Genomic DNA, 27,066 nt, shown 5'->3' on the forward strand with positions numbered 1-27,066 from the left:
AGATGAAAATTGAGTTCAAAGACAAATGATCATAACGACTAGTCATAGCTTATATTTTTGCGAAAATGAGCAAGCCACCAGCAGAGAGCGACGTTGTGAACATGCTTTAGGCCATATTTGGATATCAATGTGCCTAACACACTATGGCAATTAGAAAGGTCGCAAGAGCTCAAGTACCAGGTCTAAAAATACAAGACCATCATATAAGTTTCCTTCTATAAAAGTCGGAAAGTAGTTTATGAACGACTTTACAACTATCGCACATCATTTATTAAGGTGTATGAAAAAACTTACAATATACACTTTCTGGTTGGTCGTTCGGGTTGAGCCTATATTTCTTAATACAGCTGGCCTGGGAACTCTAAAACAAGAGTTATGACTGCGCACAAGTGAGCCGCAGTATATGGGTGGGCTGCACGAAAGAATGACACATGTGAAGCGTCCATAACCCTAGCCAACCACCTCTAGTGTCACGAGGCACGGGCTGGGTATTCTTTATTCTTGAAATCAGTAGGTAATAAGGCAGGCGATCGTGAGACAGCAGCGGCTAGGGTATGGTGGCCATGCAACCATACTCTAAACCCGACGTGATGTAGGTATTCGTTTCTCATGTCTTGAAGTTTCAGTGACTTCCTTGGTCCGTGCACCGCGTCATCTCCCCAGTCCACCTATTCCAACTTACCCTTGCCGTTTGACCACTAGTCCTTTTATTTCGACCTGTATCCTTGTTCCCTAACCTTGCGTGTTCCTTATCCCGGTTAGCGCAGTGTGAAAAGGGGTAAATGGATCTATCACAGGTCATTCCACTCTCCTAGAGGTCACAAATCAGTGCTCAGGGTGACTACAATTGTGGGCTCTGAATACGCTGGTAAAATACGCTGGGAGAACGGTCTGAGACCAATTCATATCAGCAACAACCCCTTCCTAAACGCCTAGCATGCGGCTTTTAAAGCTGCCAAGTCTTTCGATTATAGACAGCCTTATCACCTTGCTTTGACCAGTATAAAGACCGCCCTGGCAGAACGTCTACAACTTTGTCTTGGTTGGACGCTGGGAAAGGTCAAGCCCGGTTTCGCTGCTGATGTTGTTATCTGGGATAGCGATCCGCTGAGCATCGGTGCCATCCCTGTTCAAGTCTGGATCGATGCCACTACTTGGTTTGATAACCCTGTTGAATGGAGTCTCAGTGACCGAATGCTTTTCCAGTATCTAGGATGACACCCCACCAGCTGTCCTCAATTAATATTCAACAATGCGCATTGACTAAAGGCAACGAGTTATTGACCAACAGAAGGGAAGGGAAAAATGAAGAAAAGCACGGCATCAAGAGCTCTGAAGACAGGATGGAGTTTCTCCAGCATTCCACTTACACGGAGCGTCGCCAATGGCTAAACGCAACAGAATCACCGAACATGGGCGACTCGGGAGTAAAGCAAGCCAGGCCACGACAACAACACAAGGCTCGAGCGGCACGGTAACGCAACGCGACCAGTGCCAGCGCGAGCTGATAGCCGCCAGTGCGCGAGGAAACGAGGAACGCGTCCGCTGCTTGCTGACGGAAAACAAGCCATGGACCACTGGGAAAGACAAGGTAGCATTGCGCAAAGCGTTGCAGAAGGCGTCGGCGCGACACCACATCGACATCATTCGACTGTTACTCTATCACGGTGCCGAGGTCAATGCTGGTGCCCATGATGAGTTTCCACCACTCTACCGGGCCGCGCAGGCGGGCCAATGCGCCGTTGTTGAGGAGCTTCTTACGCATCGTCCGGACCTGGAGGCGCGTGAGATGCGCACCTGGCAGACGCCTCTGTTTGCCGCCAGCGTGAAAGGCTACCATGACATCGCTTCGTTGCTCTTGGCCAACGGCGCGCGCGTCGATGCCCAGGACCGAGACGGCCGCACACCACTGTTGGCCATGGCCATCAACCCCAACTTCAAGTCTATGGAGATGGCGTCGCTACTTGTGGACCATGGTGCGAACCTCGAGGCGAAAGACCGGATCGGTCGAACGCCACTCCTTTGGGCTGCCACCAACCGGAACTACGACCTCGCCCAGACACTCCTGGAGAAGGGCGCCAACGTATCGGCTGTCAACAACCGCGGCCGTACGGCGTTGCACCTGACTGTCGATGGCAGTAACGGGGGCAGAACCGCCGACCAGGCGTCGATGCCTAAGAGGCCGCGCGAGGAGATGCTACAGCTTCTGCTCCAGCACGGTGCTGACGCAAACGTAGCCAGTGATGGAGGCTGGAGACCCCTTCATAACGCTGCCCAGAAGGGTTTGACCTCTATCGTGCAAGTACTGCTCAATGCCGGTGCCGATATTAACGCCACCCTTTCCAACGGCATGACTGCCCTGCATTGGGCTGCCTTCAACGGCTTTGAGGAGGTGTCACAGCTAATATGGTCCTATGCTGAGGCCGATCTGGGCATCACGGACACCTTCGGCCGCGCTGCGTGGCTTTGTGCTGCAGAGCGCGGCCACGACGACTTGGTCGAGCTTTTATCTCCCGGTCACAATAGCCACCGCCTGCCAAAGTCGATGCGGGAAGCTACCCAGGCCTTCAACGCCACTGTCGTCGAATTCAAGGAATACGGTGAAAAGCAGCGCATCTCTAAACCCCCGGTGTTCGACTTGCTGTATAGATGGGACGAGAAGAACGGTCGGCCTACGATTCCGCTGTGGACAGATGGACCCCCGGGACACGCCAAGAGCGAGTTCAAATGGATACATCTTCCTGCCAATAATGTAAGTTCAATTCCATGTCTGCTCAGTCCTATGAATCCCCCTCTGACTAGTTGCTTAGCTGGCCTGGGTAGAGACGCTCATGGTAAATTGGTTCATTGAATCAGGATGCCGCGACCTCGAGGGTTTCAAGGCACTCATGAAATGTCTTGAACAGGAGCACCGCGGTCCATTCCCGCACGCCAATTATATGAGACCCTTCTGCCAGCGCATCTCGTCTCAGCATCCCGGCGATGAAGACGGAGAAGCCCTCCTAGGAGGGGACGACACGATCGGCCCTGGCTGCGCAAGTCCACTCCCCATTAGATTGAAGGGCATCCGTCGCAGCACTAGCAATTTGTCGCAATTGACTCTCAGTCAGGGAATACCGGGCGGTGATGGCAAAATCGTCATGTTCATGCCGTACCTCCACTATGAGACGGACGAGAGCCGCCAGAAGATGATGGACGCCATCAAGATCGTGTCGTCGGCCAGCCATGCGAGCTCGCGCGACAAGACACCTGACATGCTGCTTTTGGAGGCATATCTGAACCATAAGCCTTCGCTCCACCCGAGAAGGACGCTGGACCAGTTCTTCTACCGCGGTATCGACACATCGGCCCGCGACCGCGATCAGGTCGTGTACCGCTACTGCGAGGCACATGGCCATCAGCGCAAAGTTTTCATGGTGGACCAGCTGTGGGTTCTCGTACTGAACAAAGACCTCATTATTACCTGTTTCCCTGAACGATGGGACTTGCGGAGTCATAAAGACCCGTTAGGAGTACTGGACGGCATCGTGGGCGAAATGAATGCCAAGACTCGGCCACCCGTTCGGAGTGTCTACCACTTGGCCATCCTAGTTTCTGGCCGGTGCTCCGGCACATTCTCGCGACACCGAGCCGATGACCAGGACTACCAGTTCCTCGACATGTTTGAAAGTTCCGTCGGCCGCGTTACCGAAGACCTGACCCACCTGTTCCACCAGTTCGAGCGGGCGTCGTCGCAAAGCCGACAGTGGGCCCGCCCATCCCGCCGGTCCAAGTTGCGCAGCAGCAAGAACAAGAACAAGAAGACGCCGACGGAGGAGTCCAATTCTTTCGACCGGCTTCTCGACATTGGAACCGAGACATCGCTGCTGACCGAGGTACGCGACATTCGTGACGAGCTCAATATTCTGACCATGATCCTGAACTCGCAGCTGTGGACGCTGGGCGACCTGAAAAACTGCCTGATCGAGGAGCTGAGCCTCAGCGCCGCCTCAAGCCGGTTGATGCGCAATCACGTCAACAACATTCACGTCGCTGATATCCGCAAGCGCACTCTCGAGCAGGAACGCCACCTCAAAGTGCACAAGCGTGACATCCAGACCATGGACGAGCAGGCTGAGCGCCTGTATCAGTCACTGACGGACCTGTTAGACCTGAAGCAGAAGCACAGCAACGCACTGGAGGCCCGGTTTGCCAGTGAGCAAGCCCTGGCTGCTGCGAGGGAGGGCCAGACCGTCATGGTCTTCACTATCGTTACCATTATTTTCTTGCCGATGTCTTTCATCGCTGCTTATTTCGGCATCAGCATGGATGCCTTTAATGACCTCCACAGTGATTATGTGGCGACGTGGACCTTCGGCGGTGGCCTGGGCATCTCGGCTGTCTTCATCTTCATGGCCTTCACGGTTGTCGACATAACGAAGGCCTTTTCCGGGTTCGCCGCCCTGGCCAAGAGACTATTTGCCCGAAACGACCCCGGGCACGAAAAGAGCGGCGATAATGACGATGATCATCAGGAGGCGGGGATGGTACCGGAACCCCCAGGGATGCGAACTAGACTACTGGAGCCTACCGCGACGAGTCCACTCCAATCCGTTTTCCACCGTTATCAGTCCACTCCTCTATCCAAGACCAGGACGAACAACACGATAGGGTCGGACATGACGGAAATGGGAATTCTTCAATCCACCGACCTGGAGCTGGTAAAATTGAAGACCGCCACCAGTATTTTGTCCAAGACACGCTATGCAGTGTCGGCCAAAAGCCCAAGGAGCCGTCGTGGGTATGGGAAGGAGGACTTGGAGTGGGGAACGCACGACCGGGAGATGAGTGCTGATACTTGTTAATTTATCTATAAATACGTGCATGATGAATATAATGTTATGTTTAATATATTTCGGTTTATTGCGATAGTATCGTGGTTCCAAATTTGGACTTTCAATCCTTTAATATTTAGTGACTTCAATAGAGTAACAGATGCCTAGCTGAAAAATGGAGATAGTACTGCCGCGTTTATACGGAGGCGGGCAATGATCGCAGGAACTTCAAACGGCTTGGGTGAGTAAGCACGCAAGCGCGATCGGTGTTGAAGATACCATTATAGTATTCCCCGTCGTTCCGGACAATATGAGGCGCCAGGACCGAAGCCCCGTCGTTCTGAATAACGACCTTCACAACTCCGACTGATCGTATGTTGAAATCCCGTTTGAATTGAGATATCTCTTTGACAGGCGCTCTTTCTGTACGTGGCGATAGAAGAGAAAAGCTAGGACACGGACGGTTGATGCGGAGGTCCCGGAGGAAGAGATCGAGTTTCGAGCCAAATGGGGTTTGAATACCAATACTTCCACAACTATCATCCGTTCAAAGAATCAATTAGAGTTTTGACTCAAAGCCGGGAAGTTGACGTGAGAAAATGACACCTTGAACCCCAGAGTTAAAAGATTTTGAAGCAAGTCCGCAATGATCAAGGGGCCGCAAGAGCTTTCGAGCAAAAGCAAAGTTGTCTCATTCTATGTTCATCTATCTTGCGTTTATCATATCATTCATTCTAATTCGTATAACATCATCCGTTTTCGTTCAGTCATCAATAGCTCGACTATACCATCGTGCCATAGTTCGTAATCTTTTGCTTGCCCAGTCTCCTTGAGGGGCCATGCAAACGTTTGGGTCGTCGCACAGGTATCCGGGCCTGAGTTTTGGAGCCAATTAGGGCAGCCTCTTCGTCCACATCGCCACGGCTAGTTGCTTTGCCTTTGGCCAGATGGCCGGGTTTCGAGACGCACCCATAGAGCACATAAGCGATGACCGTCACGGAGAGAGTAGCCATGCCGATGTACGATACGGGAAACCCGCCAATTCCAACGACAGTATCAAGTGCTGCCCCAATGGAAATTACTCCAAACAAAGCGCTTAGAACCCAGTAAGCCACATCTTTCCCTTGTGTGCTTCGTCCTTTCTCCTCGACAATCATTGCGGCAAGGTTGAACAGCAAGATTTGCACAGGGGCGAAAGCCAAACACCACGGCAGTAAGAGTGTTATCACTTCAACGGGTGGCTTGCTTCCAATGGCTGTTAAGGCAAGCATGATGACTAGCTGACTCAGAACTGATCCTCCGTATATCGGCAGAGCTCTCGCATACCATGGTGTATCAAGGTAAAACTTGAATCGTAACGGTGTCGTAGAGGCTTTTCTGCGTTTACTTGGTATGTCGCCCTGAGTCGTGACTGTTCCAGCTGATGCACTGAGTATGTCAGGCTTGTAGCTTGTATGGCCATCTTCGTCACCTTCGTCCGCCGCCGGGGTCGGCAGACTGGCCCGCTTGGGAGCTCGGAACCTGGCCCATCTCCACGGGCTCACAACGCCGCGGTAGCCGTCGCAATTCCTCCACAGGTGTTCTACACACGGCTTCAAGGGGGCCAGAAGTGTAACAAATGCGAGAAAATGTGCAAAGCCAAAACCGGTTCCAGTCACTTCGAAGGACTGCAAGTTCAGGAGTTCATACATCCGGACCAGGATCCAGAGGAGCAACGATGCAATGCAAGTGACCTGGAGGTTGCATTAGTTGGATGACGTTGGTAAATGAAATCAAAACAAGCTTACCTCGAAACAAACGGAACTCAATAAGTCAGAGTAGGCCCGGAGCATCAACCAGAATGCAACAAATGGGCGTATGACCAGTAAAATAAAACGTTGCTCGCAACGAGGACATGTCTGTTGAGTACCAGAGAAGTACTCGAGCATCTCTCCTCGGTAGTGCTCGCAACATCTTTTCAAGATGCCAGTCGGCCGCTCCAATAGCATCGTGGCGGCTGCCAGCGCGGCTACGCCAATGGTGGCACCAACGATGATACCCCAGCTGAGAATGAGCTGGCTCCTTCCTTCGGGTGAGAATGTCATTCCACGTGCTGGGAAGAAGCACAGCACATTAACAGCCAGGATTTCCTGTCTGCTTGCTCCACTGTAGGACATAGCTTGTCGTGTGCGGTTGATTGGTACCATGCAAAATGCTAACACAACCAACGTCGCGATGAGTAAACATGTTCTCCAGGACCTCTTCGCCGGATTGCATCGAAAGTGATCGCGCAGGCAGGAAAGCACTGATAAGTTCGTGATGGTGGCACACCATGCCAATCCGGCCATGAGCCACCAATCGTATGCAGTAACACCTTGTGATAAGGAAGTAAATCCATACCCGAGAATGGCTACACCGAAACCCGCGCTGATGTCGCCCAGGCTTAGCATGAACTATCAAGAGGTCAGAAACTATGCAAAATTCAGTATTTGAAGAGACATGCCTGGTCAAATACTGAATCCCGTCCCCCCGATGTCCGATCATAGTCGAGATGCCCGAAGCCGATGCCTAGATGCCCAAGAGCATTCCGCACCCACTGCAATAGAACAACGTCAACCGGGTTGACAGTCCGTTTGTTCCATCGGCTGAGCGGTGTATGCAGAAACAAATACTGAAGCAGCAATGCCCCAACCGCTAGACAACTCGGACAACAAAATAACACCACAGTCTGCGGCCTCCAGTTAGTCTAACCGATACAGCCAAGATACAAGAATACTAACCCAAAGATTCTCAACATCGGGTCTTATTCCCACCACCGGTCGCACTTCGCTGCACTCCCACATCTCGCCCGTCTTCATTTCCTCCCACTTTAGGCCTGGGAACAAAAGGGAAACATGACGCCGCACTCCTCCAAGCCCGACAACAACGGAAAGAGGAAAGAGGAAGACCTTTTTGTGCAGGACCTTGGTGAAATTTCTATCAGATCGAAGTTCGGTTCGCCCGAAGAGCGTAATCAGCGGTGAAGTGCTTTGTGGAGTCCTCTGGGTGTTCGCTATTCGATAGTGTTGGCGCATAGGCCGCGACACGACCATGCCATTTGCTGCCCAACCCATATCTGGGCACAACGCACCCACCTGAGAGTCTTCCCTTCTGCACCCCTGAATTCTCGCCTCACTGTCGCTTGCAAGCCCCGCGATGAAGGCGTTGGCGCTCGACCCCGCCACGCTTTTGGTTTATGAGGTACGTCAACTTCCATGTGCAAGCTGATGCTGTCACGCAACAGCACGCTGGATGCAGGCTTGACATCTGTAACTGGCGGGGGCATGACAGCGGGATGGCCCGCGACCCACTCTATCCGGATCGCATGAATGACTTGGTGGAGTCCCGACAAGTGAAGAGTAACTTATCTATCCATCTACCTGAGGACGCCCGACTACCTACCCTCTATTTGGTTAGTGAAATAGTTAGGTCGCTCAGTCTGGTCTGCCTGATGCCGGCCAGCCTCAAAGAGGGCGTGTTCCATTATGCAATATAGCGATTAAATTGTCGCGTCATCGCTTCTCACCCTCGTTCCCTTGTGCCCCATTGTCTGTACAATTCTCCCGCGCTTAAAGTGCTTTACCCAGCAGACGTTACAACGTGGCACTTGTCCCCCCGACATCCGCATATTGGCCCAACCTTGTATTTCAGTCCAGCGATTGCGTGACATACCAGGACAGTGTGGCCATCAACTCGACCAGATATTCTGACGTATGTAGCGCAATTGGAGTGTTCTCATTTTCGCTGCAGGCGGACGGGGCCACGGATCTCAACGCCGCTCTTTGGTCTAGCGCACCAACCAGACACAAGCTGCCCTCTGGCTTAATTAACCTGTCGCGCCAATCAGCGACTCTGCGCAACTATATACACAAGCCAGGACTGCTGCCGTCTTTCTCTGTTGCTACCCACCGCGTTGGGATAGAGCATGTCAATCGACATGATCTCCAAAGAAGAGAAGCCTATAAGTCCGCGCTGCTGCTTTACTTGACAGTTTTCGCTACCCCACTGTTGCAAGTGGATGGTTGTGAAATGACTGCTATCCAGTTCATGGTGCTTGAATTCGTAAGGGATTTGGTCTTGGCCGTAGGGCAAGCCATTCGTTCAGATGGCGTTTATGACCATGAGATCTCTTAATTAGACGATACTCAAATAGAGTTTGCAGCCAATTTTGCTATGCATCCCTGACACTCCACCTGCAGAGAACTGGGACTGATACCCGCTGCCAAGTCGTGATTCCTGTAGAGCTTGGTTTCATCACATAGACCCAGCAATTCTATGCGATGAGCGAGGATGATTTGTACTCATATATAAAGATATGTCTAGCAGTAGCTCCCGAATACACGGCACACAGTCCAAAACCCTCGTGAGTGCATTTTTCTATACCAAGAACAGACGGACGACGGAAAAGTCACAAACTTGAACGTCATCGCATCAATGTAGACAGGCGCAGAGCAGCCGCTTTCTTGAAACAGGGAAGCGACAGGCCTGAGACAGGCTTCATTACCAGAAGTTCGTTCCTCCCCAAAATGAAACAATAGCCTACGATGCACATGCTTGTAAATGATGCCTCGCGTTGCGGCTTCAGTCATTCTTGACGACATGGTGGTGGCCACAGAATGCTACAAGTAATCCAGCATGCAGTGATCTCCAGACTTTTTGGGGAAGGCGGCCAGTGGATTTGGACATCGACTCGCTCTGTTATGTATTCGTGGTGTGATATCTCTTGTTGGCATGCCTTTCAGCTTCCGTATTCAGGATACTATTGTCCTTTGACCACGACCCTTCCTTAATGCCAGTAAATGTATGGAAAGAGGAGGCTTGTTTTATTTTTCTGAACAATCGGATACTTGGGTGTGGTAAATGGTAAATATGAATGATGCGTTGACAGGTAAACCCAATCGAATGCAAGAGTCACCAGACAACAATCGTTCAGACAGCAAACGCAAGCATTGTCTTTACCCTACAATTGATAACTTCTTGGTACTTTCCCTGAGAGCATGAAAACTCCCAGGTCCTTGTGCCAGCCTTCTAAATTCCGATTTCTTGATCATCGACCGCATCCCACTCATCACCTGTGACAATATTCATCGGTCAAACACATCCGTAGGGTAAGTCGGTATCAGCCATCGATCCTTGGCAGTACCTTGGAACATGCTACCGTAATATTCTTGTGCCCTGAGGCATGGTATTTTCTACCAATTATCGAAACACAATTATCACTCGCACCTTCAACAAGTCCCCCCTACTGACTACCTCTTCCAGCACGGACAAAACGTACAATGCCTCCGAAGAAACAAGACAACGCGGATGGTGGCGAGGGTTCCGAGCTGGCCTTCACCGAATCGGAGACCAAGTTGATCTATCACATCTTCAAGCACTCTCCCCCCAGCTCCAAGGTTGCGCCCAACTGGGAGGCCGTCCGCCAGGACCTTGGCAGCGCCAGCATCGAGGCCACCAAGAAACGCTTTCAGCAGATCAGTACGTTGGCCTACATATTTTTCAGCTTCTGAGCGCGGATCCAGATCAAGATTGTCCTTTGTGAATGGTCTTTAACTCAGATCTCAATGCTTGAAAACTAATCATGACCCCCAAGGCCAGAAGCGCGGCTGGTTCCAGGCGGAGGAGACAGGTGAAGCCACTTCTAACGCCAAGAAGACTCCTGCGCGCTCCAGCAGCAAGAAGAAAAGGGCAGCCAACGGTGGTGATTCCGACGCGGCCGATGAACAGACCCCAACCAAGAAACCAAAGACTGCCCCCCGCAAGACGGCTCAGAAGGTAAGCAACTCTTCCAACCTTGGAATATGCAGAAGAATAGCTCGCTAATGGGAACTGTAGGACCGCGGCGATGAACCTCAGGAAGACCAGCAGGATGGCGGACTTGGCGTCAGCCTGGCAGCCGATGCAGAAATGACTGGTGACACTTAGGGGGGTTCGGAACCCTCGCCCGATGTCACTCGTTGGGGCTCGCATTGGATTGTTGAAGGTGTCCAGAACATTATGTGCTTTACACAGCCTTTGGTGGGTAACCTTCTTGTTGACGGTCCTGACTGTCTCGCATGCAAGTCAGGGCTGGGATAGCCGTATTCATTGCTTACTGCATAACACTTCAGAGAAGAAACACCATTTTCTGGCCCCAGTTGAGTCCCATCCTGCAATATCCAGGACTTTCTGCCATTCACGCAACTGCATTTTCCAGGGACTCGGATCCTTTAATTGTGTTTGGTGAAGTGATATTTCGAACTATCAAATTGAACCACATGCGGTGTTGGGTCGGACCGCTCGGCCCGCTCGGGCCGGAGTGCATTGCATCTCGTTAACGTTGTTCTTGCCTAGAGAACAAACCTCCCATGTTCGGCTGTATCGCATGCAAAAGGCAAGGCTGACCTTTGATGACAGCTTCACAGAATAAGGTCGGGATGACCGGGAGACTGTGTGAGTAGATAATGGTCGTAACGCGGGCTGCTGCTACCCAATGACGAGGGCAGTACAGCTGCCGCTGACCCATGGTCGTGAACCAGAGCTATGCGATTCTCGGTACTTCACGGAGCTTCTAGGGTGGGGGTATCAGTCTTGTCTGTCATAGAAGCTTGTATTTTATGGTCCACAACGGAACAGTTGACTTGTTTGGGAATTAGCTTGTAAACTCGCAGTCTTCCCACAATGTCATTGGCCGATGCCAAGAACGATACGTCTTACCGAGGTCATCCTGCAGTGGCCAGATCGCCATTCTCAGACGCAGAGGATCACATTATTCATTGTTACATCTTTCCGTCATTCAGTCAGTACTTTACCATATGTAATGGGGCAAATAAGGCAGTTTCTTATGCCACGTGGCCAAGAACCACCGAACTCAAAGGTCACCCACGTTCCATTATGGCACCACGAATGCTGCCTTTCGTGCCCACTGATATGAATGGAAGTGTTCTCCTGGTTGCAGTTGACGTCTTGGAATTCAATACGGCACTGCGCTCTTGTGGGTCCACCCGGGACCATAGGAACAACCTCCCCGGGCGCTAATTGCTGCTCAGTCTGCCTCAGTTTGACAGGGTCTGAATCCTCGATGCAGCTATATTTCCAACCTTTCGACCATCATGCCAGCTGTGCCGACCCCTACTAGAGTTTCGATAGTCATCCTGTATTATCCTTGCCTACATGGTATTTTTTCACTTATCCATGTCCACCCTCGACCGTCTTTGCCTATCCTTGCCCCTCCTTGCCCCTCCGTGCCCCTCTTTGCCCTGGGTGGGATCTTTAATTCTTGAGGATGTTACCCGCCCGGATATGTAGACTTGCCGGTGCTCGGCCCGCTGCTCTGAAGTCTGAAGACGGAGTACGCCGTTGAAGACTCAGCTTCATGGTACGGGGAAATCTCGGGAACGCTGTGCATTCGGGACAGTGCATCCGGCATAGCACCCAGCATTCCCCGGTACCTTAAAGTACCGAATACAAAAGATAGAACGCGTGGTATAAATTTCCTTCCCGTGCCGCTGCTGCATCGCCACGCGATCGCTTAGAGTAAGCACGCTATGCTACTTTGGAATGCTTGGATAGTCATGTTCGAAAATGCGGTTTTCATCCCTGTTGCACCGTTTTTTGCGTATGCAACTTGTCGTTGGTCACGTCGTCCTGGAATCACTGATTTTGTCTGTTTGATAGGCTCGTCAGAGTCATCATCTAGTGTAATCGTAAAGTGCGGGATTTTTGACACATACCGGAGACAGAGACTCTCTATGGTCAGGCATTCACGAAGCCGCTCATGTTGAAAGTTGCTGTGTGAACAGCATTCGTGGAGAAGTGGATCAGTGGACCCAAGGATGTGGTGCATACATTAGTAGATACCAGATCATACCCACACCCCCGGGTAAGTCTGTTTACAATCCCGAGTTGCCTAGTATCTGTCAGGGCTCAGGACCCCTCAGATCCCAATTCTCAAGATCCACTTCTTATGCAAACGGCATGCGGCCAAATTATGTGGCTAGGAGGACCAGCGAATACATAAGTATGTATGGACTCCTGTTGCTATCACGGCGCTCTTCATGTCTTGATAACCCCACCAGAGTGATTGCGGAATACGATGGATACTCTTTCTCTACTAGAAGGACTTGGACCAGAGTCCTTCAGCAATGATGCTGATCGATATGCAGCTAAGGACGCTGCTCGTAAGCTCCTTTACAAACTGGAAAGTCCATTTGAGCGCTCATGGTCTCTGTGCATCGAGACATCAGTACTGGTAGCTGGAATTCAGGTGTGCCAGGATCTTGGTATCTGGTCCAAATGGGCAGATAAATGTAAAGAGAGTGAAACGGCAACGCAGACCCTCGACGATATTCTGGCAATGTGCAACTCAAAAGCTGATCCGAATCTTCTTCGTAGGTTACCCTTTGCTGTATAATTGAGTATGTGAGGGGTAAGAAGAGAAAAAGCTTACAGCCGTCTTAGGTCGTTTACTAAGACATATTTCTGCTCTCTACGTCATCGAGGAAACCGACGTGGACACATGGAAACCCACTCCGTTCTCACTTGCCCTTGGAGACAAGACCTCATATGTCGACCAGACAATTCAGTGTGGGTTAGTAGAGTTCTCCTTCCTTCTGAAAAGCATGCAGCTGATGGCTTTGCCGTTCTAGATTAGATCATAATATTCCGTGCGGCGTGAACTTGGTGAAGTTTCTTGCCAAAAATCAGTATCAGGAACCAGTCGACCGTTTCAAATTTGACAATTACCGCGATCTATTCGGAGACGACTTCTTTGATTATTGTCAAAAGAACCCAGGGGCCGGTGGAAGCTTCATTGGGTTGATGAAAGCACTCAACTTGAATAAGATGGATTGGACAGAAGTCTATGACACTAAAAAGTTGCTATCGGAGGTAGAAATAAGCAACGGACAGCCAGTCTTCGTCGACATGGGTGGGGCGCATGGCCGCGATACCAATCGACTACTCGCAAAGCATCCGGAACTGGGGCAGGATGCCCTTATCGTCCAAGACCTTCCGGATGTGCTAGCACTTCACACCCAGGAAAAACTTGATGGCCGCATTAAGAGGATGCCGCATGATTTCTTCAGCACACAACCAGTCCTAGGCGCTAGAGCATACTTCTTCCATGTCGTGTTACATGATTGGTCAGATGTCGACTGTGGCAGGATCCTCGGAAAGGTCAAGGACGCGATGACAAAGGGCTATTCTAAACTCCTTATCTGTGAAGTGGTTCTTCCTCCAAAAGGCGCAACCAGTTTCATGACGACGTTGGATCTTCAAATGATGAACTCCACCTCTGGTTTCGAGAGAACAGAAGAACATTGGAGAAAGCTGCTGCAGAATATTGGATTCCGTGTCGTCGGAATCTCAACACACATTGGAGCCATGGAGAGTGTCATTGAAGCGGAGATCGCGTAAGCTATCGCTCGAATAACTCTCACAAGCTTTAGAATCACTTTGCCAGGTTGTGCACCTCATCTGCAATGACTTGAAATTGAACAAGATGTGGAAATCAAGTTTTATCTACACATCTCCGTGAACAATTGATCTCTCTAGATAATGCAAGCCAACTCAATACTGATTTACAAATTGTTTGGTTGGGATTATCTTAGGTTAACTCTGACATTTCACATGCCCACGCAAAAGTTGTTTGATGTGTACTAGCCAGGTTTATTTGGTACGGTGACCACAGCATCAACAGGCTTTCTCCCACACGCCTGGCCCTCATTACGCAAAGAGAAAATTATATCATCGGTGCAGGGGTTCCTAACACAGCAGACCAAGGCTCGCTGGATCGGGCCGTCCTGCTGGTGAACACCCTTGAGTATTGCCGATTGGGCTCCGAAGGCTTCCTTCTATGGTCTTATCTTGACATACGGCAAGCGTCTCCCGGATCCGAGAAGCATCTTCTCGGTTTTGAACTATGGCAATATCCTTGACAATACCAAGGCTATTAGTGGCTATGCTCGCATAGGGTTTCGCTATGCTGGCACCTATGGCTGACTCTGTTCTAATCACGGATCCACCAGCGCCCACTGCTCCTCCTGGCGGATCCACCATTCTTGCCCCAGTTTTTTCCCTTTGCTACCTAGGGAATGCTCTAATTATGCATGCGTTGTCATTGAGTGCATAGCAATCTGCAAAGACAATAGCGGAGGTTCACGCTTACCATGTCGATGATGCTGGTAATAACTTCAATCGCATTTCGACAAAGTACTCCATAGGTGGTAAACGCAATGCGAACGCATATATAGTGGGGCATTGCACGTGTATATACGGTAGGTGTGGCCAATGCCACAAGCACATGTATTGGCATCAGCGTGGCGGGGTACCTTGCTTCCATAGACCCCTGGGCCGAATATGTATCAGTACGGCAAACCCATTGGTGGAACGCTTGATAACCCCCGAGGTTACTGCTGTCGGGGTCTGGATGCCAGCCTTTGTATTATGTGCCTAGGGTGGTTACCACTCGGCGGAAGCATCCGGTCGATACAGGAGCGAGACGAACCCACTACACAAAGACCAATAATGCAGCGTTTGAGGCATGATGTCAGACGGTACACAGGATACACAGCCTGGAAGATGTCACCATACTTGTGAAAGCGACGTAATGGGGTGGATGTATCACTATCTAGTCACCCCTCTCTTCCGACTCTGCTTCTCCTTTTGCAGGGAATAAATCCTCAAGTACTTACACAGATGAGTACTTGGATCATATTTGCGGCACCCTGGCATGACATGGAAAGCCGCACAGCGGCCCGTAGCCTGCCCTGGGCCATTCTGTCCTGAGGTATATTACCAAGTTGTTGAATAAGTAAGCTGGCCACTGGCGTTATCAACATTGTTATTTTACTCCAATACACATTATTTGAGACTAGAGACCGATAAACTTCACTTCACAAAGCAGGCGTGATCTTCAAAGGCAGATATGTCCGAAAATCCTCTCCACCAGCCGCTCGCCATCATAGGCTTGGCCTGTAGGTACGGAGGTAGCATTACCAACAGCTCAGAGCTTCTCCAACATGTGATGCAAGCAAAATCAGTGCATGGCCCTATGCCAGAGGGTCGACTGGATTCAAAGTTCTTGTTCCATCCAGACAAAATGCACGCTGGCTCAATCTATACGGATGGCGGCTATTTCCTCAGCGACGATATTCACGGATTCGACTCGGCTTTCTTCCAATTACCTGAGAACGATGCCATGGCGATGGATCCACAGCAGAAGCTGCTACTAGAGAATGTTTACCACGCACTAGAAAACGGTAAACAGACATGATTCAAGAAAACTTCGTCAATTTTGCTAACAGTGAATAATTGAGTAAAGCCGGTATTTCGTTGAAGGATATTGCTTCCTCGAAGACATCAGTATATGTCGGATGCTCGAACGTTGATGCTCTAGCGCTATCCAATTCGGATCCTCTACTGTTCTCGCAAAATCAAGCGGCCGGCACAAGTCCAGCCATCCTTGCCAACCGAATTAGTTGGTTCTTTGATCTGCAGGGCACCAGCCAGACCATTGACACGGCCTGTTCAAGCAGTCTAGTGGCATTTCATCAAGCTTGCCAGAATATAAAAAGCGGAGACTCAGACATGGTAAGCTCCAAGCTTGATCAAGCACAGACATTGCTTTGTTTCTGACTCGTGTCACTACGACTTAAAGGCTATCATCAGTGGTGTGAATCTAGTGCAGCACCCTAGCTCGACACAGAATTTGTGTAGCTTGGGAGTTCTGTCACCTGAAGGGCAATGTCTCACGTTCGATGAGCGCGCTAACGGCTATGGTCGGGGAGAAGGCGTCGGAACTGTGATTATCAAGCCGTTACATGCTGCTATCAGAGACTCGAATCCTATAAGAGCTGTCGTGCGTGGTACAGGATCGAACCAAGATGGAAAGACGGCTGGCATCACCCTTCCCAGCGCACGGGCCCAAGAATCCCTGATCCGTCAAGTCTATGCATCATACAACCTTGATATGGCTGACACTAGTTATGTCGAAGCGCACGGAACTGCCACGCTAGTGGGTGATCCGCTAGAGTTGACTGCAATTACTAGCGCTTTCGACTGTGAAAGAGACTCAGACATCTATGTTGGCTCGGTAAAATCGGTCATTGGCCACCTGGAAGGTGGTGCAGGTATAGCAGGGTTGATAACTGCCACTCTCGCGATCGAATCTAAGATGATCCCTCCAGTGGCCAATCTACAAAACCTCAACCCTGCTATACCAGCAGCCAACCATGTCAAGATATCGAAAGAATGCCTCCCGTGGCCAAGCAATGGCGTAAGACGTGCATCAGTGAACTCTTTCGGATTCGGCGGCACAAATGCTCATGTCGTTCTCGAAGACTTGGACGGGTTTATGCAACAAAAGCTCAGTCAACAAAACATTCAAGACATGACGGGGCGCGAAAACTCTCCCGGTCTGACAAGTACTGCTTGTTTGACAAATGGTTCAGCTAGAGGCCACACCAATGGACGGACACCATCCGTCTCAAAGAGGGTTCTTGCCTTGACTGCGTTCGACGAGGAAGGAATTAACCGGAACAGGATGCAATTGAGCAAGTATCTTGCTTCGTTATCGGACTTAAATGACGAAAGTCAACAAAAGTTTTTGGATGATCTACTCTACACCATGAACGAAAAGAGAACATCCTTCAGCTGGCGAACGTATTGCCTCGTAGGCGACAATCTCGGAAGTGTCATCACTTCTTTATCCCAGGGTCTCCGCCCAACCAGAGCTTCAGTTCTTCCGAAAATAACACGCTTCGTATTTACTGGGCAAGGCGCCAACTGGCCTGGAATGGCACAAGACTTGAGAGAGTTTCCGCTTTTCAAGCAGAGAATTGCCGAGGCAACCATGTTTTTCAAAAGCCTAGGGGCCCCCTGGGATCTTCAAGGTAAGCCAACTATGCCGCAGGTCGTGCGCTGTGTCTTTTATTGCGAGTAGTGTTCTGATCAAATCATAGAGAGCCTAGCAAGCCTGGATTTCGACATAGCAGAGCCATCTTTTGCACAGTCATCATGTGTCGCCGTACAAGTCGCTCTTGTCGATCTTCTCACGAGCTGGAAGATTCTTCCAGCAACAGTAGTAGGCCACTCGTCGGGAGAAATTGCTGCCGCATACTGTGCTGGGAAGATATCGCGCCAAGCTGCCTGGAAAGTCGCATTTCACAGAGGTCAAGTCTGTTCTCAGAAGGCTGATGGCAGCGGAACCATGCTTGCCGCAGCCATAGCGGTACAGACTGCGGAGGAGTTGCTGGCTCGCCTCAAAGAGCTCGAACCACTGGATGTTACCATTGGATGCTTCAACAGCCCTAAAAATGTCACTTTCACAGGCAAGAGGGCGGGGATCGCTAGACTACAGCAAGAACTCGACCGCATGCAGGTTTTCAACCGTGCTCTTCCTGTAAAAGTTGCCTACCATTCACCAGATCTCCAGGACGTCGCAGATGAATACCTAGCCAGTCTTGGTGACCTAGATTTCGGTGACAAAATTAACGAGGATGCTACGATTCAGATGTATTCGTCCGTGACAGGTAAACCTTTCGGGCCGGCAGACAAGATCTCGCCGTCGTATTGGGTGGAAAATCTTGTGTCTCCCGTAAGGTTTTCTACTGCTCTGCTGCGTTCGTTCGGCCTTCAGCAGGACAGAGGAAAGCACAACCAAATGACGGAGACCATCATCGAAATTGGACCCCATTCTGCTCTTCGGAGTGCAATCAAAGATACGTTGGATACGTCAGAAAACTTGCGCCAGGTCGGTTATTCAAGTCTAATGAAACGGAACGAAACTACTGGAGATACCTTGATGCACACTATGGGCTCTTTGTATAGTTCAGGTTATGATATTGATCTTCCCACGATCAATAATGACCGAAAATCAGCTGGGAGCGCAGCCGAGGCAACCCAGATATTACGAGATCTTCCTCCATACGCCTTTGGCCATACGAGCAAGCGGATGACATCAAGACAGATCGAGTTTGTCAAGTTTCCGGAATTTCAGAGACATGAGCTTCTTGGCATGCCAACAGTCGACTCAAACCCATTTGAACAGCGCTGGCGCAATTCAATCCGACTTCAGGACGTCCCATGGCTCTCTTCTAACAAGGTACACCACTCCTCCCACCGATGCCCTAGTACTCCAACCCAACTCGTGCTAATCATTGTACAGCTCAACGACAAGGTCATCTTTCCCGGGGTGGCATATATTTCAATGGCAGTAGAGGCGGCTTTACTCGCCTCCCGAAGTGAGGGGGCTTTGGCCGGAGTAGAACTTCGAGATGTTTCCATCCGAGAGTCTCTGCTCATCCCTGACAATCCCCAAGGCATCGAGACCATATTCTCTCTTAGCAGATCCACCAGTGGGTCTGATGCCTCCTCCCCATGGTCTACTTTTCGCTTCATATCCCACAACGATATTGAGAATACGTGGGTCGAACACTGCTCCGGCTCAATCCGGGTTGAAAAAGACAAAAGTTACACTCCACAACCAACGCTGTCCAAAGAATTGGACAATGCCACACGCTCACCAAGCGCCCAACAAGAATACTTCACTCGCACAATCGAAGGCACACTACTGTACGAAGAATTTGCATCTGCTGGGATGACGTTTGGTAGTGATCTCCAGAACATGCAGGAGATTCAACTTTCAACCGACGCTAAGGCTTTTGCTTCACTCGTTAGATCTCCAGATATACCCAAGAAAGCTCACGACCACTACGTCATTCACCCATGCGCTCTTGAGAGTATCCTCCATGGTTTACTATGCATCTGTAGTGAGGAGGGCAGTCTTGTTGGCGGTACAATGGTGGCTAATCGAGTGGAGAGGATCTGGATTGCAGACCCTCTCACTGACATCGACTGCAAAGTTTACAGTTCATTCGCCGAAGCAAGAAGGGAGACTTCGACTCTTTACAGGTCAAACATTGAGATCTATGAGAAAGGGGCATCAGAGACTCCCAGGATGGCCATCAGTGGATTTGACCTAGTTTCACTGCCACCTCCAGAAGACGAGCAAGCTAGCGACGAAGCTCTCTACGTCGAAGAATGGAAACCGGACGTAAAGATGTTAAGCTCCATTGAGAAATTTGACGTTAAAGCTAAACCAGTGGTCGACTTGATCAAAGCAGTCGCCAAGAGTGACCACGAGCTTTTCCAACTCGCATCTGCTGTTTTCATCTTGGACACAGTTGAAAAGTTGGACAGCATCAACATCGAGGGTCTGCCATCGCATCTCATATCATACGTCAAATGGATTCGAGAACAGTTTGAATTGATCTCCCAAGGGAATGCTCTGATCCTTGACGTCCCTCTCTTGACGCAGATACGTGCGAACACTGATATGAGGCAGAACCTGCTGGATAAAACGTCTAAGAGCGCTGCACGTGGAGAGCTCCTAGTTCGCATTGGAACCCGAATAGAATCGATTCTAAGGCAGGAAAGCGACGGCTTGGAGCTCATGTTCGGAGCCGATGATATTATGACTCGTACTTACGACGAGTGCTTGCCAGGTGATATGGGCATCCGCCTTTGGCAGTATTTCCACTGTCTAGCCCACAACCAGTCTGGGCTGAAGGTTCTCGAAGTCGGTGGTGGAACTGGAAGTGCAACAAATATCGTCTTGGATGCTCTCAAAAGTGCCAGAGCCCGCGACAATGAAAATGGTGTTCATCCTGTGGCTATATACGACTTCACGGACATCTCAGCTGCCTTCTTTGAGAATGCCAGAGAGCGATTTTCGGATTGGAATGATGTCATGCGCTACAAGACACTTGATGTCGAGAAGGACCCAGCCCTACAAGACTACGAAATTGGGTCTTATGACTTGATTATCGCAACACATGTGAGTATTTAGCCAACGACATACAATAGTCCTCTCATCTTAACACTACATGGTTAGGTTTTGCACGCCACAGCAGATCTGTCAGTGAGCTTGAAAAACTTGCGAAGCCTCCTCAAAACGTAAATAAATTCCAATCGGCTTGAGCACGACGTTAAAGCTAATCAAAACAGTGGAGGGGACCTTATCCTGATCGAAAACGTCAATCCTGAACTGATGAGTGCATCGCTGATATTCGGTATACTTTCCGGGTGGTGGAGGAGTACTGAATCCTTCCGTCAATCCAATCCGCTCATTACGGAGCACCAATGGAACTCTGCGTTGTCAAATGCTGGTTTCACTCCAAGGCTTCATTTACCTACAACAGTGGAAGCAGGCGGTAATGAGATATCTGCTATTATCGCGCGAGCAAAGGACGACACCGCCTCCCCTGAAAGTCGACCACGTTGTACCATTCTGTATGACTCAACACATGAAACCCAGAACACACTGGCTGAGCACCTGCTCAAGACATTGGAATACCAGACATCGTTGGTCAACTTTAGCGATATCAGTCCGGAGACGCTTACGGCAGACTTCTACATACCACTCTTTTTCCTAGGTGGGCTAAAGCTCTCGAATGTGACCGAGGTAGACTTCTACAAGCTCAAGCTTGTGCTGGATACCTGCACCAAGGTTCTTTGGGTTATGGACGATCCAGTGGATGACCCCGAAACAGCGATGTGCATTGGTCTTATTCGGACTATCAAATGGGAACGGGATCCAGACGGAGTCAATTTCACAACCCTGACAGTACGCCAACCGTTACCAGAGGTAGATGCTCTTGCGTCGGAAATCACTTATCTCGCTAAGGAGGCATACAATTCCCCGCATATAGTACCTAGGAATGTGGAGTACTCACTCAAGGATGGTGTGTTCCTGACAAGCAGACTTTTGCCTGCACCCAGTGCAAGCAAGGCTGTTATCAAGAAGAAAGAGCCAAACTTCGAGCATGCCCGACTAAGTGACATCGCTCACCCGGTTGCACTCACTTTGATGGACCCTCACAAACCACAGTCACTGCAATTCGTTGATGACGCGTCTATGGACGGCGCCCTAGGCGACAATGAGGTGGTCATCAAGGTCAATGTTACCGCGCTGACACCGGAAGATGTCGAGGAAGTTGTACGCTTAATACCTGGACAAGGACTTGGAAGGTCCTGCGCTGGCACAGTCCAGAAAATAGGCCAGACGGTCACGAACGTCACAGTTGGCGATCGTGTCGTGGCCATTCGGCCTACAAGCTCTACTGGATCCATTCGGACTCACTTCCGGACTCATCATAACGCAGTCCAGCGGATTCCGGACAGTGTAAGCCTCTCCGATGCAGCTACGCTTCCATGGGCCTTTCTCACTGCCTATTATTGTCTGCTGAGGGTGGCTCACTTGCAACCGGAAGAAACTGTCATGATTCAAGACGCCGACAAGCCAGTCGGCCAAGTAGCGATACAACTCGCACTGTCCACTCAGGCCAAACTGCTTGTCACTGTTTCAACCAACGCCGCCAAGAACTCGCTCGCTTCTTCGTTCAAGGTCGACCCATCATGCATTTTTTCAAGCGAGGACATGTCATCGATCCCCAAAGCGGTTGGCTCAGACTTTGGTAGCCGTGGGGTTGACGTATACCTAAACTGTGGAGCATCTGGAGTTTCCGGCCTGTATCAGCAATACATCTCCTATGGTACTCGGCTTGTTGATCTTTTCGGTGACGAGACAACCAGCGGATCCTCACTCAACGCTTTTTGTACGAGGAATGTGTCTTACACATGCGTCGACATGGATGTAGTGGCCACTATGCGTGCTGAGATCGTTCAGGAAGCACTCACGACAGTCTCATCGCTGCTAGCCACAGGCAAACTACAACCAATCCAGGATGTGCAGAACATGGGATTCTCAGAAATCCAGAAAGCTCTGGTTCAATGTCGGGATAGATCCTCCAAACCTCCCTCGATGTTCGTCTTCTCTCCTGAAGACAATGAAACTGTGCCAGTAAGAAATTTAATATTCTTGAAAATCATCTATGTGTAGCGCTAACGCCTTCCAACAGATAGGTATCCGGCCGATCGGGAACTATCGCTTCCCGGAGAACGCCTCCTATCTTCTTATTGGAGGTTTTGGAGGTATTGGGAGACGGGTTTCATCCTGGATGCAATCTCGCGGAGCAAGAAACTTCATCTTCCTGTCAAGGTCAGGATATAGTGGGCCGTCTGCAAGGAAACTACGTGACGAAGTGACTGCTTTGGGCTGTACGGTGGAAAGCGTGCAGTGCGACGCAAGTGATGCCGAGGCGGTTCGATTGGGGCTGGAGAAAGTTCAAAGAACGATGCCACCCATCAAAGGATGCATACAATGTTCCATGGTGCTTCAGGTACGTCTAACCTATGACTCTAGACCATTTCACAGCCGACTAAATCCATCCTCTCACTACAGGATTCCATGTTTGACAACATGTCTTGGAACCAATTCCAAGATGCTACAACGCCCAAGGTCGCTGGCTCAATCAATGTCGCCGACAATATTCCTCGCGATTTGGACTTTTTCGTCCTTCTTTCCTCTTCGGCATCAACGATTGGTAACCGTGGCCAAGCTAATTACGCGGCTGGCAATGCTTTCCTGGATGCATACGCTCGAAAGCTCACCAGGCTCGGTCGCCCTACTACTTCAATCAGTCTTGGAACTGTCCTTTCAGTGGGTTGGGTTGCAGAAAATCAAGGAGCTCTCCCCATAGCGCTTTCTTACTCGGACATATCAGAAGATCGCCTCTTGTCCCTCCTGGAATACCACATAGACCCTCGTTGGGGCGCAGCCAAGAATCCAGATACGTGCCATACCATTACGGGCTTGAGATCGGCCGCAGAATTCGAAGAATGCGGCATCACATTGCCTGAATTCATGGCATATCCGCTTTTCACGCATCTCCGTAACAAGAGAGAGGCGAGATCTAAGAAGACGGAAGACAGCATCACGACAGCACAATCTCTCGAGTTGGCCACGTCGGACGAAGAACGGGCCGATTTGGTCGTCGACGCTATCATCTCCAAGATTTCCAGAGTCATGGCGATGTCTCCTGAAAATTTGGAGCCTCAAAGAGCTCTTGTGTCGTATGGTGTCGACTCTCTTGTCACCGTTGATGTAAAGGCATGGTTCAAGAAGGAGCTTGGTGCAACAGTTTCAACGCAGGACCTAATAGGCGAGCTCACGATCTATGACCTAGCGCAAAAGGTTGTGGCAAGCACACATGTACCTATGACGAATGGCACAACATAGATCATGTAGCAGCTAGGCTATGCCGGGGCGTAGAATAGGACAGGCTTCTGTGCGTATCTAAGTAACTACATATGTACGGAGTAGTCACGCAAGATCTTTTTACGAATGTGCCCAATAGACCAAGTTCGGAGACTGCTGTAACTGCATTCTACTATGATAGTCAAATTTGGTGTGACGATCGTTGCGGGAATGATGTATAAAGCGTACCTGTCTTAATGGCCTCAAAACGTGTTGTGGCAGGGTGACGCCAAGACTGAAACCGCTCCCCGTCAACGTTGCCAAGAATGAGACAGAGACGATTCATCCGAACCTCAGCCAGGCATTGAAGCGTCTGCTGTCAGTGGATAAGTTATCTAGGTTTTGTATCCTGAAGCCCCTGTAACGCATCCGAAACCCAACCCAGCAGCACTAGATACACGTTCCCCACAAGCCCCGGATTGCTTGCCAAGCCGGCAAAGCGCAAACGGACGCATCCAGATCAGACCAGATCTTTTCAATGCCAGGCAAACTCGAATTATTAGAGAAAAAGATGAGAGTCTCGTTGTGGAGGAGTGTACCCATCAAAATCATTACCATTACCCATATGTTGAATGGCTGGCTTCCAATATTTCTAAGTACATTGAGGGCTACCCTGTCGCATCGATTAAGCGGCTGGGCACCCTTGCAGACCCTGCATCCATGTAAGTTGGGCGTGTGTCAGCCCAGGGCCACCTCGAACTTGCGTGCATCATGAAACCAAACATGAGCACCAAGCGCTACGACTTGCCCATGCAATAGCTTACTTATCGTCGTAGGCTACATATAGGGTACCGCGTTACATAGCTCTTACCCCTAGCAGAGGACAGCCCACTTTCGTGATGTCTGCGTCGCAAAGAGGATGGCGCCAAACTCCTGCGTCGGCAGGGAAGGCCGCAGGCATTGAGGCGAGCCTCCCTGTTGACGACGGGCTGGTGCTGGAATGGCCGGATAAGACAGCAGCGCTCCCTGCGACTTCCCAGTTCCTATAGAGTGTGTAGCTGGCTCTCACCATCGGAGGTTAAACTTGACGACTAATAGGAAGGCCGAACAAGAGAAGAAAAACATGATGGATACAACAGCAGCGTCAACAAAACCGTACACATCCATCTCAACGATGGACGGGCGAGAAGAACTGCGCTCTAGCACCGAGGTAGAGTCGCTCATGGGCGACGAGGAGAAGCAGCAGTGGCGCCGTCACCCGTCCTCATTATCACCGCATTTCAGAAAGTTTTCAGAGCGTGGCACCCCGACATCATCGCACCGCTGGATTATCAGTACGGTACTACAGGTCGTCATCATCGGTCTCGTCGGGCTGTTGCTGTTGCGTGAACAGCCCCAGACACCGACGGGAGAGGCACCGCAGGTCGGCGGAGACTTCAACGGCAAAGGGCCAACGAGTGAGTAACTGTCTCGGGAATGCCTTGGAACGCTGCGTGCGCAGAAACGGTGTGATGCTGATATTTCGCACAACAGTCGACACCACGATCCTCAAGTTCAATGCGGACTATTCATTTGTGCCTTTGAATGCTACTAGGTTCTTCGACAACGATGTCCTCGAGCAATGGAAGACAATGATGCCGGGTAGGTATTGATATATAGAGCCAAAGGATTTGCCGTCCTAAGTTATTCACTAACCAACTCGACAACAGCGGGCACAGGCTGGGGAACGGACCTATCGAAATTTTCGACAACGTCGATGACGCACCAGCTGCACTGTATCTTCATGATGGCGCGCATCTATGCCGGCTTCTCATCCGGCTCGGTTTCTTCGTTGCCAACCGACTATAACTCGCACTATCTCCACTGCGTCGACTACCTTCGCCAGGGCGTCATGTGCAGCGCCGACCTGGCGACGGAGCCGCACAAGGACACGGATCCCGACGACAATGGCCCGCTTGATGGGAGCTGGGCCGGGCTACATGGTAAGTTGGCAGTTGCCGACTTCAGAAGCGTTTCCAGCCTGCTGACCGGCGCTGTAGTGTGTAAGGACTATGGGCAAGTGACGAAGTATCTTGGGCGTAAGTGCACTACTGTCAAGTTTGGAGATAGTTGCTGACATACCATACCAGAACAAATATCCGACGGCGTGCGCGTGGTGCTGCCTATTGACGACTAGAAAGAGTCCAATTCGTGTTTAAGATGTGGACCATACAGTAGACGGCCCATAATAAATATACCACACTATCAATGCCTCCAACACTGCATTTCTGCATTGCGAGATCGTAGGCAAATGATGCCGTCAAGGGGAGATCATTTGATTGTCGCATCAGCCCACAGCCAAACGGCAGGCATAAATGTGCATGGGGCAGCTTTCTGCGAAACGATAGAAAAGCACGGTTGAGACAAAAAAGAAAAATTCAAACATGAGTTGAATGTTCAAGGACCTGTGACATACAAGCAATGATGACATTACACTAGCCTGGGGTCACTTCTACACTAGATATGACTGTTTAGGAAGTACAACACTGCTGGATGCTCCCCTTACCAGGTAGGCAGGGCGAAAGGTCAACAGAACTGGAGTTGGGCTGATGAGGGCTTACTAACTGCGTTGAATTTCTGGGTTGAGCTGGTTTGGTTGTGAGTCGGACAGTCGCCGCGTTCGGTGTCTTTCTTGTCTTGTGACTTGCACGCTCCTGGATATGCAGATGGGTATGTGCAACGTGCGGCCTCTTGGATGCGGGTGTCAAAACAATCAATGCAGGTGGCTTTCTAAAAATGATATTTTCATTCTCCTGCTCTTGATACACCTAACTCTCAGTGCTCTCCAGGCCAGCGGTCAAAGCCTCTTGGTATACAACAAAACGAAAGACGGCGCGCTCCACGGCGGATGACTCCAGAAAAGTGCGGGCACCTCCACTGCTCCTATGAAGTCTGCGTTGCGTTGCCGAAGCAGGGGAGCGAAGCAAGGCATCCCCTCCATATCATCAATAACCACCATCCCCAGGCGCTTCTATTAAAACAAAAAGATAACAAGCCCCAGCGGGTATGTGCAAGAAAGAAGCAGGTTAAAATATATACAGGGCAAAGTCTTTAAGGCCGAAAGTGAAAGTGTTGTTGTAAAAGTGCTGAGAAAAGAGGGGGATATGAAGTTGACGA

The 27,066-nt window shown here is 50.3% G+C and overlaps 6 protein-coding genes across 6 annotated transcripts; 5 read left to right on the forward strand and 1 right to left on the reverse strand.

Annotated features, from left to right (window-relative positions):
• Window positions 1-1,384: 1,384 nt before the first annotated feature.
• JN550_003153 (uncharacterized protein) lies at window positions 1,385-4,844 on the forward strand (the record flags this gene model as incomplete). Its single annotated transcript, XM_049314525.1, has 2 exons — window positions 1,385-2,752; window positions 2,811-4,844. The coding sequence occupies 2 exons, from the start codon at window positions 1,385-1,387 to the stop codon at window positions 4,842-4,844; spliced, it is 3,402 nt and encodes a 1,133-aa protein (XP_049174988.1).
• Window positions 4,845-5,596: 752 nt separating this feature from the next.
• Window positions 5,597-7,906, reverse strand: JN550_003154 (uncharacterized protein; the record flags this gene model as incomplete). The annotated part of the gene is made up of 4 exons (XM_049314526.1): window positions 5,597-6,547; window positions 6,602-6,959; window positions 7,194-7,246; window positions 7,574-7,906. 4 exons carry the CDS (start codon window positions 7,904-7,906, stop codon window positions 5,597-5,599), a joined length of 1,695 nt encoding a protein of 564 aa, XP_049174989.1.
• A 2,205-nt stretch (window positions 7,907-10,111) lies between these two features.
• JN550_003155 (uncharacterized protein) lies at window positions 10,112-10,757 on the forward strand (the record flags this gene model as incomplete). Its single annotated transcript, XM_049314527.1, has 3 exons — window positions 10,112-10,310; window positions 10,426-10,607; window positions 10,668-10,757. The coding sequence occupies 3 exons, from the start codon at window positions 10,112-10,114 to the stop codon at window positions 10,755-10,757; spliced, it is 471 nt and encodes a 156-aa protein (XP_049174990.1).
• Window positions 10,758-12,906: 2,149 nt separating this feature from the next.
• On the forward strand, window positions 12,907-14,228 carry JN550_003156 (uncharacterized protein; the record flags this gene model as incomplete). Its single annotated transcript, XM_049314529.1, has 3 exons — window positions 12,907-13,201; window positions 13,272-13,401; window positions 13,460-14,228. 3 exons carry the CDS (start codon window positions 12,907-12,909, stop codon window positions 14,226-14,228), a joined length of 1,194 nt encoding a protein of 397 aa, XP_049174991.1.
• A 1,684-nt stretch (window positions 14,229-15,912) lies between these two features.
• Window positions 15,913-23,952, forward strand: JN550_003157 (uncharacterized protein; the record flags this gene model as incomplete). Its single annotated transcript, XM_049314530.1, has 9 exons — window positions 15,913-16,072; window positions 16,135-16,403; window positions 16,471-17,704; window positions 17,774-18,915; window positions 18,979-20,649; window positions 20,707-20,729; window positions 20,820-22,674; window positions 22,733-23,053; window positions 23,116-23,952. 9 exons carry the CDS (start codon window positions 15,913-15,915, stop codon window positions 23,950-23,952), a joined length of 7,512 nt encoding a protein of 2,503 aa, XP_049174992.1.
• A 1,132-nt stretch (window positions 23,953-25,084) lies between these two features.
• Window positions 25,085-26,086, forward strand: JN550_003158 (uncharacterized protein; the record flags this gene model as incomplete). Its single annotated transcript, XM_049314531.1, has 5 exons — window positions 25,085-25,367; window positions 25,444-25,551; window positions 25,620-25,892; window positions 25,950-25,988; window positions 26,040-26,086. The coding sequence occupies 5 exons, from the start codon at window positions 25,085-25,087 to the stop codon at window positions 26,084-26,086; spliced, it is 750 nt and encodes a 249-aa protein (XP_049174993.1).
• Between the last annotated feature and the right edge of the window lie 980 nt (window positions 26,087-27,066).

Source organism: Neoarthrinium moseri (genome assembly GCF_022829205.1).
Source record: "Neoarthrinium moseri strain CBS 164.80 chromosome Unknown scaffold7_Wmoseri_CBS_16480, whole genome shotgun sequence".
Taxonomy (NCBI): Eukaryota; Fungi; Ascomycota; class Sordariomycetes; order Amphisphaeriales; family Apiosporaceae; genus Neoarthrinium; species Neoarthrinium moseri.